Source organism: Panthera leo, chromosome A1 (genome assembly GCF_018350215.1).
Source record: "Panthera leo isolate Ple1 chromosome A1, P.leo_Ple1_pat1.1, whole genome shotgun sequence".
Classification (NCBI taxonomy): Eukaryota; Metazoa; Chordata; class Mammalia; order Carnivora; family Felidae; genus Panthera; species Panthera leo.
This window is the reverse complement of record NC_056679.1, coordinates 91296448-91311521: the sequence shown is the minus strand read 5'-3', so window position 1 is coordinate 91311521 and position 15074 is coordinate 91296448. Positions and strand designations below refer to the sequence as shown.

The 15074-nt window shown below is 40.9% G+C and overlaps 1 protein-coding gene across 1 annotated transcript; it reads left to right on the top strand.

Moving 5' to 3' along the window:
• The first annotated feature begins 1678 nt into the window (after positions 1-1678).
• Positions 1679-15074, top strand: ZFP2 (ZFP2 zinc finger protein). Its single transcript, XM_042932941.1, has 5 exons — positions 1679-1825; positions 2081-2173; positions 5534-5691; positions 12486-13953; positions 14234-15074. Exons 4-5 carry the CDS (start codon positions 12563-12565, stop codon positions 14286-14288), a joined length of 1446 nt encoding a protein of 481 aa, XP_042788875.1. The 5' UTR covers positions 1679-1825; positions 2081-2173; positions 5534-5691; positions 12486-12562; the 3' UTR covers positions 14289-15074.

The following is a 15074-nucleotide window of genomic DNA, read 5'->3' as shown; positions in this document are numbered from 1 at the left end:
TTCTTGGCTGCCTTCTCTTCTCACAACACAAGGAGTTAGATGTAGATGGCCTTTGGTTTGAGTCCCCAGCTGTGTGATCTTGGAGATGTGATTTAACCATTTTCATCCTCAGATTTCTCATCATAAAATGGTGGCTTTAGTGCTATCAGTCTAACAGGCTGTCATATGGATTAAATGAGGTGAGGTGTCAGACACACCTGTTAGTGCAAAACTCAGGATGTTAGTGCTGCCTTCCTGGGTTAGTCAGGGTTCTTCAAAGAAACAGAACCCAGAGGATATACATAGATATAGAAAGAAGTTATAAGGAATTGGCCCAGGCGCTTAGGGTGGCTAGAGTCCCCACAGTCTGCCCTCTGCAATCTGGAGGCCTAGGAAAGTCAAGGTGTATGTAGTCCTACTACAAACCCAGAGGCCTGAGGTCCAGGGGACTGATGCTCTAAGTCCTGGTCCAAGTCTGAGGGCTCAAGAGGTATGAAGGCCAGAGAAGGAGGCTGTGTCAGCTTGAGCAGAGCCAGCAAATTTGTCCTCTCTTAGCCTTTTTGTTCTATTTGGGCCCTCAGTGAATTGGATGATGCCCTTCCACATTGCTGAGGGCTGATCTTTACTCAGTCTACTGATTCACTGGGAGCGCCCTCACAGAAACACCTGGAAATAATGCTTTACTAGCTATCTGGGCATACCTTAGCCCAGTCAAGTTGATACATAAAAGTAACCATCATGTGAACTCATTCAACAGATACTGAATGCCTTTCCCGTTTTGCTTCCTAGTCTAAGGGCTAGGGAACTAGGCTGAAATGGGCTTATAAATTTGAAATGCCATTTCCAAGTCAAGCTGGGTGTTTTACTGGTCCTCTCAACCATGTTCTAGATGTACCCTATTTGTACACGTTTTCCCTCCATTAATTGGGATTCCCGCCTATATTGTAAAGCCTGAAATTCCATGTGCTGCCTTGACAACTTTGAGCCTCATGGGGGCTCCAGAGACCTAGCTGTGAGTTCCCTTGGTCTCCTTGCCCCAACCCAGCAGGAAAAGCACCCTACTCAGCTAGCTCTCCCCTCGGCCTGACCAGGTGCACTCCTCCCTCCCAGTGAAACCTAAATGGGTTTCACCTCCTACCAGCCCATCCAACTGTTCAAACAAGCCAACTGCATCTTCCCACGGTAACCAAGGGTCACCTCACCCTCTTGTCACTACACAGCCTGTCTCCCACAGCCCCTGCTGGTTCACAAGTGCAGCCCCTGCGTGGCCCTGTATGGTGGGTATTTCCTCCTTCCCCAGGCTATGAGTTACTGATAAATTGCTGTCAGTCTTTTCCATCCAGTGCTGGGTGTCATGTGTTCACTCATCTTGTGCTGTTTAAGGAGCAGGATCCCTCCTTCATTAGTGGGGTAAATGGGAGGCGATCAGAACACCACCTACTTTTCTCCAGTGGTAATCTAGAGCAGCCTTCTGTATGTTTCCTGGTTATTCCCTAATACCTCCTCTTCCTGTTCTTAAATGCCAAAGCATTTTCTATATTATACTTATCTCTGATTATTTCATGATAATACACATTTTTATTTAGTTTCTTTTGGCAGATAATACATTTTTCTCACACAGATCTCTTTATCCTGTCCCTTCTAATGCTGCTTGTTTTTGCACTTCCCTCAGGGGGATTTTATTGGCATAATCCTTTGAGCATGAATTTATAGTTTCAGGAGTCAGTGACATTCAAGGATGTGTCTGCAGATTTCACTTGGGAGGAGTGGCTTCGTCTAGATTCTGCTCAGGGGAATCTGTATGGGAAAGTGATGCTGGAGAACTACAGGGACTTGGTTTCACTGGGTAAGAACCTCTTCTCGTAACTCAAAACCTCCCTGCTGACAGCCTTCCCCACCTCCTGACACCTTGTACAGCCGATGAAATTCAGGAATCTGCACTTGTAGTCCTGCTGTTATAGGTCACTGTTTTAGGGTGTTCTCTTTGGATGTGGGCTGGAAAATGGAGCCGTCAGAAGGCCTGAGGGGGAAGGGACAAGGACAGGTGCTGGGAATGGTTTACTCCATTCAGAACCCAAATTTAGTGTCTCCTCCTGAGCAGGGCATCGGCTTTCCAAACCAAATGTGAGTTCTCAGCTGGAACTGGAGGAACTGAGCCAGGTGACAAAAGAACTTCCAGCGTGCCTCTCTCCAGGTGAGTACTGGGTGGCGGGAACTGGCTACCTGAGTGTGTCCCCCCCAGAAGAAATCACAGTGGAGCTCCCTGGGTCTCTAGGAGAGGCTGCACCACCACCAACGTGTATTCTCTCAAATGCCTCCACCTTACTCATGTCGCTCATCCTCTTGCAAAAGTCCTTACCAGGAAGGGAGGGAATCCTGGATGAGGATTTAAATGAGTTATTATATTCGTAGCACTTATTAATTGCCTTGAACATCAGCAAATGTTAGCAATTATTATTTCCTCTTCTGTCTTCATCTGTACTCCGAGTCCCTTTCTGGCTGTCTCTATATTCTCTTTCCTCTGTTTCCTGAGTCTTTCAGCCATACCCTGTATCCATAGCTTTCTTTTCCCTCATTCATTTAAAGCTTTGTCAGCCTTTCTAAAGGAAACTAACGTTGATTTGCATACTTGTACACGTGTTTATAGTCTTCATTTAAAAACAAATGAAGGTGACTTTAGCCTTGTTATTTTCACTAGTAACCTCACATCTTACATATTCCCTTTCTTGTTCCTATATTTTTAATCTGCATCCGGATCTTTCTCCTCTAAGCATTTAATGCATTTAGTCTTTGTTATCTGGTTTCTAATCCCCATTACAACTGAAATTTCTCTGTTAGATGTTATCACTTTTTCTGAAAAAAAAAAAACACATTTTACACCCTTTTATTCTCTACTCAATATGAAAGCATTTACCACTTCTTCTTAATATATTTTTTAAATTAAAGAGATAGACACATATTTTTTGATCTCTGGATAGTGTATGGCTATCAAGTATAAAGCAATAAAAGAAATCAGTAAAATAACATATTGATAGGAAAAATAGAATCTTCTGAACATTGCTGCTGGTTTCCAGTTAGCTTTCTGTTCTTTAGAACAGGATTTTAAAGAATCACTGGTTCAAAAGATGTATTTTGTAGGGCTCATGCTACATACTGCACAATTTTGGATATTTTATGATCCCTTAAGGTAGCTTTAAGTGCCTTTACTATATAGATTTCTGTGGATTTGATTACTATTGCTATTTTTATTTATTCTTATGTAAATGACCTATTTATTCAACAAATATTTTGTGAGCACTAGGCCCTGGCCCTACCACTGTGGTTATAGCAATAAACAAGACAGGTGGTTTCCCCATGGAGCTTATTAGTCTAGTGGGAAGACGAAAAATTAGTAAGGAAATAAAGCAGGGAGGGAGAAGGGACAGGAAAGGAAGGAGGAAAGAAGGGAATGAATGACTTAGAGTCCCAGGGCCATGTGGAAAAAGCAAGCAGCATAGGGGAACTAGATCAGGTAACAGAAGCTGTGTTTTATTTATTTATTTATTTATTTATTTATTTATTTATTTATTTATTGGTGGGTTTTTTTTAGTTTTTTTTTTAATGTTTATTTTTGACAGAGAGAGAGAGAGAGAGAGAGAGCAAGCATGAGTGGGGGAGGGGCAGAGAGAGAGGGAGACACAGAATCCGAAGCAGGCTCCAGGCTCTGAGCTGTCAGCACAGAGCCCAACACGGGGCTCGAACTCACAGACCGCGAGAGCAGGACCTGAGCCGAAGTCGGACACTCAACCAACTGAGCCACCCAGGCTCCCCAGTATTTATTTAATGTTTATTTTTTTTTTTGAGAGAGAGACAGAGCGTGAGCAGGGAGGGGCAGAGAGAGAGGGGAGACACAGGATCTGAAGCAGGCTCCAGGCTCTGAGCTGTCAGCACAGAGCCTGACTCGGGGCTCAAACTTATGAGCCTTAAGATCATGACCTGAGCCTAATTCGGACACTTAACCGACTGAGCCACCTGGCACCCCACAGAGGCTCTGTTTTAGAGGGAGTGATCAGAGAGGGTGGATATTGAACAAGTAGCTCACAAAGTGATGGGCTGTGTGGGAGAACATTCTGGGCATAGGGAACAGTAGTAGGTGCAAAGACTCTGTGTTTGGCTGCATGGCCTTGGCTGAAGGGAAGAGTGCCATGAGATATGACGATTTCCTTAAACTTACTGTGTCAGTCCTTCTCTGAAAAATGTATTTCTATTTTTAAATTTCTGTGAGCCTTCTCATTCTGAGTTTTCCTTCCTTCTTATAGCAATCTTTTTAAAAAATGTTTTTTTTAACATTTATTTATTTTTGAGAGACAGAGAGTGAATGGGGGAGGTTCAGACAGAGAAAACAGAGAATCTGAAGCAGGCTCCAGGCTCTGAGCTGTCAGCACAGAGCCCGACGCAGGGCCCAGACCCACAAACTGTGAGATCATGACTTGAGCCAAAGTCGGATGCTTAACCACTGAGCCACCCAGGCTCAGCAATCATTTCTAATGCATGCATTAATTTCTCTTGTCTGTAGGAGAATATGTTTTTGTTTTTTTGGTACATGTGTGCATCATTTCCCCCACCTTGTTCTGTAGATTACTTTAGTGGGTTTATATATGCTTTTTTCATGATCTCACTGTCATTTTGGTGGGTTTTCTGAAGGCAGCAGAGGTAAACACATGTATTTTTGATCCTGGGTTTTCCTCTCCTTTACCAATCTTCAGATTTCTCCATTGGGCTAAATCCTAAAGAGTCTTCATTTGTTTATGATTGCATTTCACACTGTATTTGCCTTGTCTCTCTGAATGTCTGTCTAGCCACTAGTGCAGGGCTTACTGAATTGTCAGGATTGAGCTTACTTTTCTTTATATCCCCTGCCTGGCACATTGCCTGCCAGAACAGGCACTTAATATATGTTTAAATGAATATGGAATGATATCATGTAGACTTTTGGGAAAGTAGGTGAAAATATAGATTTAAAAGTTATAATCCTGTTTGTGACATTTGTATCGATGAGTATCACTAATTAACAGGAAAAGAGAGTGAGAAAGGCAAAGTAGCAAAGCAGTAAGGATGGGGCCTTAAAGGACAAGTAGATTGGCTTGGGGCCAGAGATGCTCCAGCGAAGGGGACAGAAAAGAGTAGTCAGAGGAGGAGGAGAGAACTTAGGGAGAGCCACAGGAAGAGAGAAGCAGCGGGAGTGTGCAGGTGCGCTCTAAGAACTGGAGGGTGCTGTGGGCCTTCGCCATAAGGACGCTGAGGATGTGGCCTTGGGGAAGAGCACTTGTAGTGCAGAGGGAACTATGCTGTGGGTAGATAAGTAAAGATGTTTCAGACTGTCATTTCAACAGAGTTAACTTTAGAGGAAAAGGAAGAAAGGGCAAGAGCTGAAAGAAGTCAGAGGTCAAGTGCCTCTGGTTTGTTCACCAGCGAAGAGACTACTGTGTATTTACAGGAGCAGAGGGGAGAAACTGAAGACCCAGAAAAGTGGAGCAAGAGAATGATAACCAGAAAACTGGTGTGCAAACGCCAGGTCTGCTTTTTTCCAGGTTTTCTTCGATGTTACTGCCAGATTAAGTGATCATTTAGTCTTCTTATCCTGTCCAAAACAAGACAAGAAAGCGTCGAGGACGGGGTGCTGTATTCGGCTCTTGCCCAGCCACCATGACTCACTCCTCATAACCCTATGGGGTAAGTACTGTCAGCCCCTCTCCAAGTGCAAGAGATGGGCTCAGAGGGGGAATGACATGCCAGAAGTTGAACACAGGATTCTTATTTTGTTTTGTTTGTTTTCGCCTTCGGGTTTAATGCTAATTCTAAAAAAAAAAAAAAAAAAATCATAACTTTCTTTCCTTGCCTTGCTGTCACTTCTTATTTCCAAGTATCTAGCAAAAAATGAACTTCTACATCCTGGCCCAACTTTCCTTTTAAAAATTTTTTTTTTTTTTTTACATTTTATTTATTTTTGAGAGAGAGACAGAACACAAGTTGGGGAGAGGCAGAGAGAGGGAGAGAGGGAGACACAGAATCCGAAGCAGGCTCCAGGCTCTGAGCTGTCAGCGCAGGGCCCAACATGGGGCTCGAACCCATGAACCATGAGATCATGACCTGAGCTGAAGTCAGATGCTTAACCGACTGAGCCACCCAGGCAACCCCCAACTTTCCTTCTAGATGATCGTTTTACTTTTTTGTACTAAGGTTTTCATCTATACAGTTGGTACTTCATCATTAGATTTTGCCTCTTAGAAAAGCTGAGTAGAAAATGTAAAGACAGAAATGCTGTTCCTAAAGACAGCATTATTACTAGTAAACTTGTTAATGTTGAAATAGATGGGAATTATTAGTAATATGGAAAGCAGTGAATTTTTAGCCTTTAATCAGTGGTCATTAGATTTAACTCCATTGGTGATCAGTTTTGAAGGAAAAAAATAAGAACATGTGTGAAGTATTAGAAATCTATCATCAAAGATTATGTCTATAAAATAAGAAACTGGGATTCTGTAATATTTTAAGATCTCCAGGAAGCTACCCTTTACTACCCCTAAACATAGAAACTTATTATTTGTGTTTTATACACGACTTTGTATCATTCTCAGAAATGTGCCGTGTGCGCGCGTACGTCTATGTGTGTAAACACATGTACACATACACACAGAATTTATATACTGTTACAGAATCCGTATTTACCTTAATGCTAATCTGATCTCCCTAATGTTTAGTACAAATGCATTATCTTTGCCTCCGTTAGTAGGAAAACTAATCTAAAAGACCAAAATAAGTGTAGGAATATCTATAGTTCATTGATCCTCATACGGGGCAGGCCCACCCCTGCCTCAGGACCTCTGCACTGGTGGTTCCTTCTGTGTGGGATGCTCTTCCTTCAGTAGTCCTGTGGCTCCCTCCTTAGCCCCTAAAGTCTTGGCTTCAGTGTCCCCTTTTCATTGTGGCCTTTCCTGAAAACTCTATACAAAATTGTAAACCTTTCCCCTCACTCATCAAGTTCCCTGTTTCCATTTTATTGCTTTTCTTTTTTCCATAAGGTATGCCAATAAACTCCTAAGTATTTTACTTATTTACTATATTGACTGTCCTTCTTCCTCTCACGAAAACATAAGTTTCCTAAGGGTACAAATATGTTTTGTTCATTATTATATCCTTAGCACCCTAATCAGCACTTGGCTCAATAAATATTTCTTGTAGGACTGATTAATCATGTTCAGAGGATCAATCTGGTTGCTATATGCGAATGCACTGCAGAGTAGGAAGTCCAGTCAGGTGAAAAGCCAAATAGTCTGGTTGAGTGGAAGGAGTAGCTTAACTACTACGTAGGGGATAGAAGATAAAAAGAAATCGACTTGCCCTAGGAAGAGCGAGACCTGCTGCCCAAGTGCTATACCCACCCCAATTCTCTGCAGGCTCTTGGCCTCTGCTGTGGCCACTGTCAGCCATAAAGACTGAAGGATCTATATTCTCCCAAACCCTTTGGTCCTAGGGACTCTTGTTCATGTCCTGATGAGTACCAAAATTATATAAATCCTATAACTAGACATTTTAAGATCATAAGAGAGTATGAGCTATCACTTGAAAGCCCTGTTTAGGAAAAAAAGGAAAGGAAGAGAGAGCTGTATATTGTTTCACATGAAATAATAATGGTAATGATAACAGCTAACAATCAAAGAACGCTTATCCTGGCCAGGCATATCGCTGTGCACATTACAGGACCCTTATTTAATGAGGTAGCAAAATAGCAAGCATCTGAAACCTCATCCAATCTTGGAAGAGCTGCGATGGGTTTGTTTTTTTCTTTTTTAGTTTATTCATTTAATTTTAGAGAGAGAGAGAATTCCAAACAGAATCCACACTGTTCACACAGGGCCCGATGTGTGGCTTGAACTCACAAACTGAGATCATGACCAGAGCTGAAGTCAAGAGTCGCTCGCTCAACCGACTGAGACACCCAGGTGCCCTGGAAAAGCGACAGTTTTTGATCCTTAGTGCTCCAGTCCCAACCCCTCAACGTTTCACTAATTCTGAGTAAAGCTACCCTAACAGTTTTGTTTCCAGGGAGACAGTTGTGAGATCTGGGAAAAATAAAAATTTCCTCCCCTCTAAGTTGCCTAATGTATTGGTCACACTTTGGGAACAATATTAAATAGTAATCATCCTTTCCTTGATGGTGTTGTTAGTATGAATTGTAGTAGGTTTTTTTTGTTTTTTTTTTAATGTTTATTTTTGAGAGGCAGAGACACAGCATGAGCAGAGGAGGAGCAGAGAGAGAGGGAGACACAGAATCCGAAGCAGGCTCCAGGCTCTGAGCTGTCAGCATAGAGCCCGATGTGGGGCTTGAACTCAAGAGCCGTGAGATCATGACCTGACCTGAAGTTGGATGCCTAACCGACTGAACCACCCAGGCGCCCCTGAATTGTAGTGTTTTATGTGTATGCTTGGGTACGTTACTTATAATTTTGTTTTTGAATCGGGATTGGATGTTGGACATTATCAATTACTTTTGAAGCATCCATCAGGTTGGTAACATGTCCTTTTTCCCATGACCTATTAATATATTAACAGATTCCTAATAGTGAACATTCTGGAACTCCTTGGATAAATCCTTTGTTCAAACTGAATATTTAAGTAGTATTTCAGAAATGGTTTAGGAGTACTGTAATTACTACATCTTTCATATTTAAGAATGTTTTGGTTTTCTCTACACATGTATAGAGTACTAGCCATGTGGAATTCTTGAGTCACATCAGTCTTTCCTCAGTCCCTTGTAGACATGGCTTCACTGTCTTCTGGCATCCTATGTTCTTGGAGAGAACTCTTAGGCTAGTTATTTATCTATTTATTATTTTAAAATATTTATTTTTGAGAGAGAGCACAAGTGGGGAAAGGGCAAAGAGAGGGGGAGACACAGAATCCGAACGAAGCAGGCTCTAGGCTCTGAGCTCTCAGTGCAGAGCCTGATACAGGGCTCGAACTCATGAACTGTTAGATCATGACCTGAGCGGAAGCTTGACACTTAACCAACTGAGCCACCCAAGCTCCCCTCTTAAGCCAGTTTTTAAAAAATTGTTGGTAGTCCATTTTTTTTTCTACAGCAGATCTCCAGAATTAACTTTAGATCTCCAAAACCCATGAAAAAATACTGAATCTTACTGTTAAGTTTTCTGCAGTACATAATGGTGTTTCAACTTAAAATTATTATTTTCCAAAACAGCAAATATTTTGTTGTTCTCATTTGTTTTTAGAAATGTCATACAGAACATGTAAAATGCATGTACTATTTAGCAAAAACCTACAAATGCTTCTAATCCCTTTGTAAATGTTAACTAATTTTTGTTCTTACATCCACACTATGCAATAGGTGCTATTTAACTGATGAGGAAACAGGAGCACAGATAGGTTAAAAATAACCTGCACATGGTCACACAGCTAAGTGGAGCCAGGTAGTCTGGCTCCAAAGTTGTTGTCTTAACCATTATGCCACGTTGCTTCTCTCTATAGTTCATAACAATAAAGATGAATGAATAATAAGGAAAGCAAACACCCAGACACTAGAACCCAGATTTGTAACATTGCTACTATCTTAGGAATGCTTTGTGTGAACCTCTCCATTTATATCCTCCTACCTCCACCCAGGACATAACCACTGTTCTCACTTTGGTGATAACTCCCTTTCCTTGCTTTTCTTTACAGTACTGCCATCAATAAAGGAATCTCTAAATGATAGTTTAGTCTGTTTTTCACATTTACTTAATTGGACTCTTACTATATATATTTGTGTATAGATAAATTATTCATTCATTCTTTTTGTTATATGTACATATCTTATTGTTAATGTTCACTGTCGTAGTTGGGGCTGCTATAACAGAATACCATAGACTTGGTGTCTTAAACACCACGTGTTTCTCATAGTTCCTAGAGGCTGGGAGTCTGAGATCAAGGGGCCAGTGTGATTGGGTTTCCAGTGAGGGCCCTCCTCCTGGCCCATGGACAGCTGCCTTCTCACTGCATCCTCCTGTGATAGACAGCAGAGATAGAGGAGGCAGGCTCTGTTGTGTGTGTCACTTCTTTTTTTTTTTTTTTTTTTAATTTTCTTTTTAACATTTATTCATTTTTTGAGAGACAGAGTGAGACACAGAGTATGAGCAGGGGAGGGGCAGAGAGAGAGGGAAACACAGAATCTGAAACAGGTTCCAGGCTCTGAGCTGTGAGCACTGAGCCCGATGTGGGGTCTGAACTCACAAACTGTGAGATCATGACCTGAGCCGAAGTTGGACGCTTAGCCGACTGAGCCACCCAGGCGCCCCGTGTGTGTCACTTCTTATAAGGGCTTTCCCCTCATGACTTAATGACTTCCAAAGGCCCTCTTAGTATTATCTCACTGGGGATTAGGCTTCAACACATGAATTCTGAGGAGACACAAACATGAAATCCTTAACATTCCCTGATTTCTACTGTTATATATGTTTGACAATTTAGTCATTCTGTTGTTGGTGGGCATTTGGGTTGTTTCCATTTTTGCTGTTGTGTACAATGTTACCTTAAAACTTACGAATTGTGATATACCTTTGCAAGGTAGATTAAGTGTATGTACCTACTAGTGGGTTTGCTAAATCATAGTCTTTGTACCTGTTCTAAGTTACTAGGTAGTGCTAAACTTTTTCAAACATCTGAACCAAACTGCATTCCCACCAGTGGTATGTGAAAGTTCCCATTATAGCACATTGCTAAAATCTGAAGATATCAGTCTGTATTTTTTCATTTTGTTACTCAGGTGTATGTGGTAATCATATCTCACTGGCATTTAATCAGCCTTCCCCTGGTTACTGTTGAGATTGGGTATCTTTGCTAGTTTACTCACCATTATGGTTTCCTTTTCTTAAGTGCCTATTCAAGTCTCTTCCCCATTTTTGTGGCAGGCTTAGTGTTATGTTTTATAAATCTAGGTTCTAGTACTGTATGGGCCAGGTGTTGCAAAGATCTCCTCCCAGTATGTCACTGTTTTTCCTGTTTTCTTTCTTTTGATGCCTTTGAACCTCTACATAGTTTCCAAATTTGGTATGTTTTGTGTATCATTTATCTTTGAATGAGGGCAGTTCTGTCTGGAGTTTGTATTTGTCTAAAAGTGTGAATGGATCCTCCTTTGCCCTTTATGTTGTTTACTGGGTAGCACTTTGTTCTCAAAGAGCTTTAGTTGGACAGCTGGATAGGATAGTGAGGTGGGGTAGGAGGCAGTTCATGTGTTGCCTGTTGGTATTTCACACTCAGATAAGTCCTTTCTGGGGTTACTTGGTGGTATGTGTGTTTTAGAAGTAGAGCCTGTGTGGCTTTCCACTTTTTTTCTTTTTTGTGTGTGTAAGCAGGTGAGGTTATAAGGAGGAGGTCCAGTTAGTGCATACCTCAGGCTTCATAGTAAATTCTCCTGCCCACAGGCCTTTGGTTTGTTGATTCAATATTGATCTTGGTTCTGGTAATTTTGGTCAAGCTGACAACTGATTCTCAGTTTGTAGTTTCCTGTCCTCTGCTCTCATTGCCCCAGGCCATTTTGTCTAGGATAAGAAGTGGGTTCTGAGAAAATAAAGTCTTAGTGGCCACAAGGTCCTTCCTTTTAGCCTGCTCTCAAGCAGCTCAACAGATCCTACTTTGCCTTTCCCTGACACCAGTTCACATCTTTAAGGAATGGATATTTAGGAAAGGGTAGAGCCCTTTCAGCCCCTCTTACCTAAAGAGAATGAGAAACTTATAGCCTGTTGAAAGTTGGTGGGAGTGGGGGATAACCCTTAGATTGTGTCATTCTCCCTTTAATTTCAAGTAGGTTGTGGTATTTTATGTTCCAAACAAGCATATTCCCTAAGGGTAGTTTATGTGCATTATCTTACTTAATCCTCATCATATTATTTTTTTTATCTGTGAAAACTCAAACCCAGAGAATCAAATAACTAGTTAAAATGGTAAGTTAATAGCTAGGCTTTAAACCCAAGTATGTCTGACTCCAGAGCCAATAATCTTTTGCTGTGTCACACTGTGATGTTGTACAAAGATTTAGCGTCAGAACTAGAAACAGCATTTCAGGAGAGAAGAAACTGCTGGTGGAAATACCAGGTACAATGTGGCAGGGCTTTCTTATCTGCTCCCCCCCCCCCCCCGCCCCAATCCCACCTTGTCTGTATACTTCCCTTCATTGCATCTTCATTATTCAGCCTTGTCCAGTGGTCAGTGATTTCAGTGTCCATCCCTGCTGTGTACATAGGCTCACTCTTTTCTGTGCTTACCACCTCCTCTCGTTCTCCTGTTATTTATGGACTGGTTCACTGTTCCTTCCCTATGTTTTTCTTCCCAGTTGTAGGGACATCTTTGAAAGCTCTCACATGTGCCCTATAGTTATTCACAGTTTCATTCTCTTATTCCCACCTTATTATACAGTTTTTAGTTTCCCAGCACAGAAACCAATGTGCATTTGAATTTTTTATTTTTTTCAGATTGGAAGACAAGACTTGAAACCAAAGAGTCAACTATAAAGCCCAATATTACTGAAGATATAGCTTATGGGGTAATAATGGAAAGGGAAGGTCTCTGGCATTCTTCTTTAGGGGAAACCTGGGAACCTGATAATTGGTTAGATGGGCAACAGAAAAACCAGGATAGACCTCTGGGCCAAGTGTCAGTTACTCATGAAGAAACCCTCACTGAGAGGAGGACATGTGGAGGTAATGAATTTGCAAGATGTTCTAGTCAGGGGTCAATCCTTGATATAAAACAAAGTATTCCTGTGGGAAAAAGGCCCCATAATCAGAATCCACATAAAGAAGACACTAAACAGAATTCTGAATTAATTAAAACTCAAAGTATGTTTGTTGGAAAGAAAATCTATGAATGTAATGAATGTAGGAAAACCTTCAGCCAGAGCTCATCTCTTCTTAAGCACCAGAGGATTCATACTGGGGAAAAACCCTATAAGTGTAATGTATGTGGGAAGCACTTCATTGAACGCTCCTCCCTTACTGTACATCAAAGAATTCATACTGGAGAGAAACCCTATAAATGTAATGAATGTGGGAAAACCTTCAGTCAGAGCATGAACCTTACTGTTCATCAACGAACTCATACTGGAGAGAAACCCTATCAGTGTAAAGAGTGTGGAAAAGCTTTCCGTAAAAATTCATCCCTTATTCAACATGAAAGGATTCATACTGGAGAGAAACCCTACAAATGTAGTGAATGTGGGAAAGCTTTTACCCAAAGCATGAATCTTACAGTGCATCAAAGAACTCATACAGGAGAAAAACCCTATGAATGCAATGAATGTGGAAAAGCCTTCAGTCAGAGCATGCATCTTATTGTACATCAGAGAAGTCATACTGGAGAAAAACCCTATGAGTGTAGTGAATGTGGGAAAGCCTTTAGTAAAAGCTCAACTCTTACCCTGCATCAGCGAAATCACACTGGAGAAAAACCCTACAAATGTAACAAATGTGGGAAATCCTTTAGCCAAAGCACATACCTTATAGAACACCAGAGACTTCATTCTGGAGTAAAACCTTTTGAATGTAATCAGTGTGGGAAAGCTTTCAGTAAGAATTCATCTCTTACTCAACATCGGAGAATTCATACTGGAGAGAAGCCTTATGAATGTATGGTATGTGGAAAACATTTCACTGGGAGATCTTCCCTTACTGTACATCAGGTTATTCATACTGGAGAGAAACCTTATGAATGCAATGAATGTGGAAAGGCCTTCAGCCAGAGTGCATACCTTATTGAACATCAAAGAATCCATACTGGTGAGAAACCCTATGAATGTGATCAGTGTGGAAAAGCCTTCATTAAGAATTCATCCCTAATAGTGCATCAGAGAACTCATACAGGAGAGAAACCCTATCAGTGTAATGAATGTGGAAAAGCCTTCAGTCGGAGTACGAACCTTACACGACATCAGAGAACTCATACGTGAGTTAAGTTTTCACTGGACCCTTCACTAGGATTAACTGTTCAGTGATAATAGTCATGTAACATAGAAACCTCATAGATGTAATGACTGTAGGAATCTTTCAGTTGAAGTATAAATTACTATATCAGATAATACAGACCACTGCAGGAAAAACCATATAAAATAGAAAAATCTTAATTCAGAAAGTAAAACTTCCTCCTTTACATCAGAAGGTTTAAATAGCTCATGTTCTAAACGAGGATTTGTGTTGAAGATAAGTTCTATTGTGTCATACTGCAGATCTCCTTTGGACATCATAGACTTCACACTGGAGAGAAAATGTGAGAGTGCTTAACTGGACAGCTCAAAGACCTGGTATGTAGTCCTCATCTGCCACTAACTTGGACAAGTCACCTACTTTCACCAGGTCATGGTGTCCTTATTTGGTAAATGAGGGATTTTGAATTTAGAAGGTCTCCAGAATCCTGATTAGTTCTAAAATGCTATAAATATAACCAATATTGGGAAATCCTTGACCTTTTACCATGTTATATATGTTATCAAGATGCTCCTAATCTGCAGTCTGGTTTCCCTGGATGTTTTGAGTCAAAAGTCTCTACCTCTACCAAATGCTATTATTATCCCTCCATTTCCCCACCCCCACCCCCCACTGTTATTTTCTCCCTAAAACATAGGTTGATTGCTATTGGGTGATGAAATAACTGTACAGATCTTAATGCCATAGCATGCTGTTTTGAGTTCTCAATTGTCATTAAACTACTGTTAAATAAGCTAATTACAAAACAGTGTAACTTAAATATAGTCTCTAAGTACATAGGATTCAAATACATATCTTTGTATCATAGTCTATCAAATTGGAAAGGAAATGATGCTAAACACTAATAGACATGGAAATTTGACATAGTAATGAAATCTTTACAACTCAAAACATATTCAGAACAGTCATAGGTTTTATAGATCTACAGTGATGACAGCAGTTAGGACAATTTCATTTATTTCATACACAATAAGTGCTAGATATGTGATAGACATGATCAGAAAATCAGACTGGGGAAGGTATGTTCTTTGCTTTTCAAGGGCTAAACTAAGAAATTGGCAGTGGAGGAGAGGAAAGGAAGAA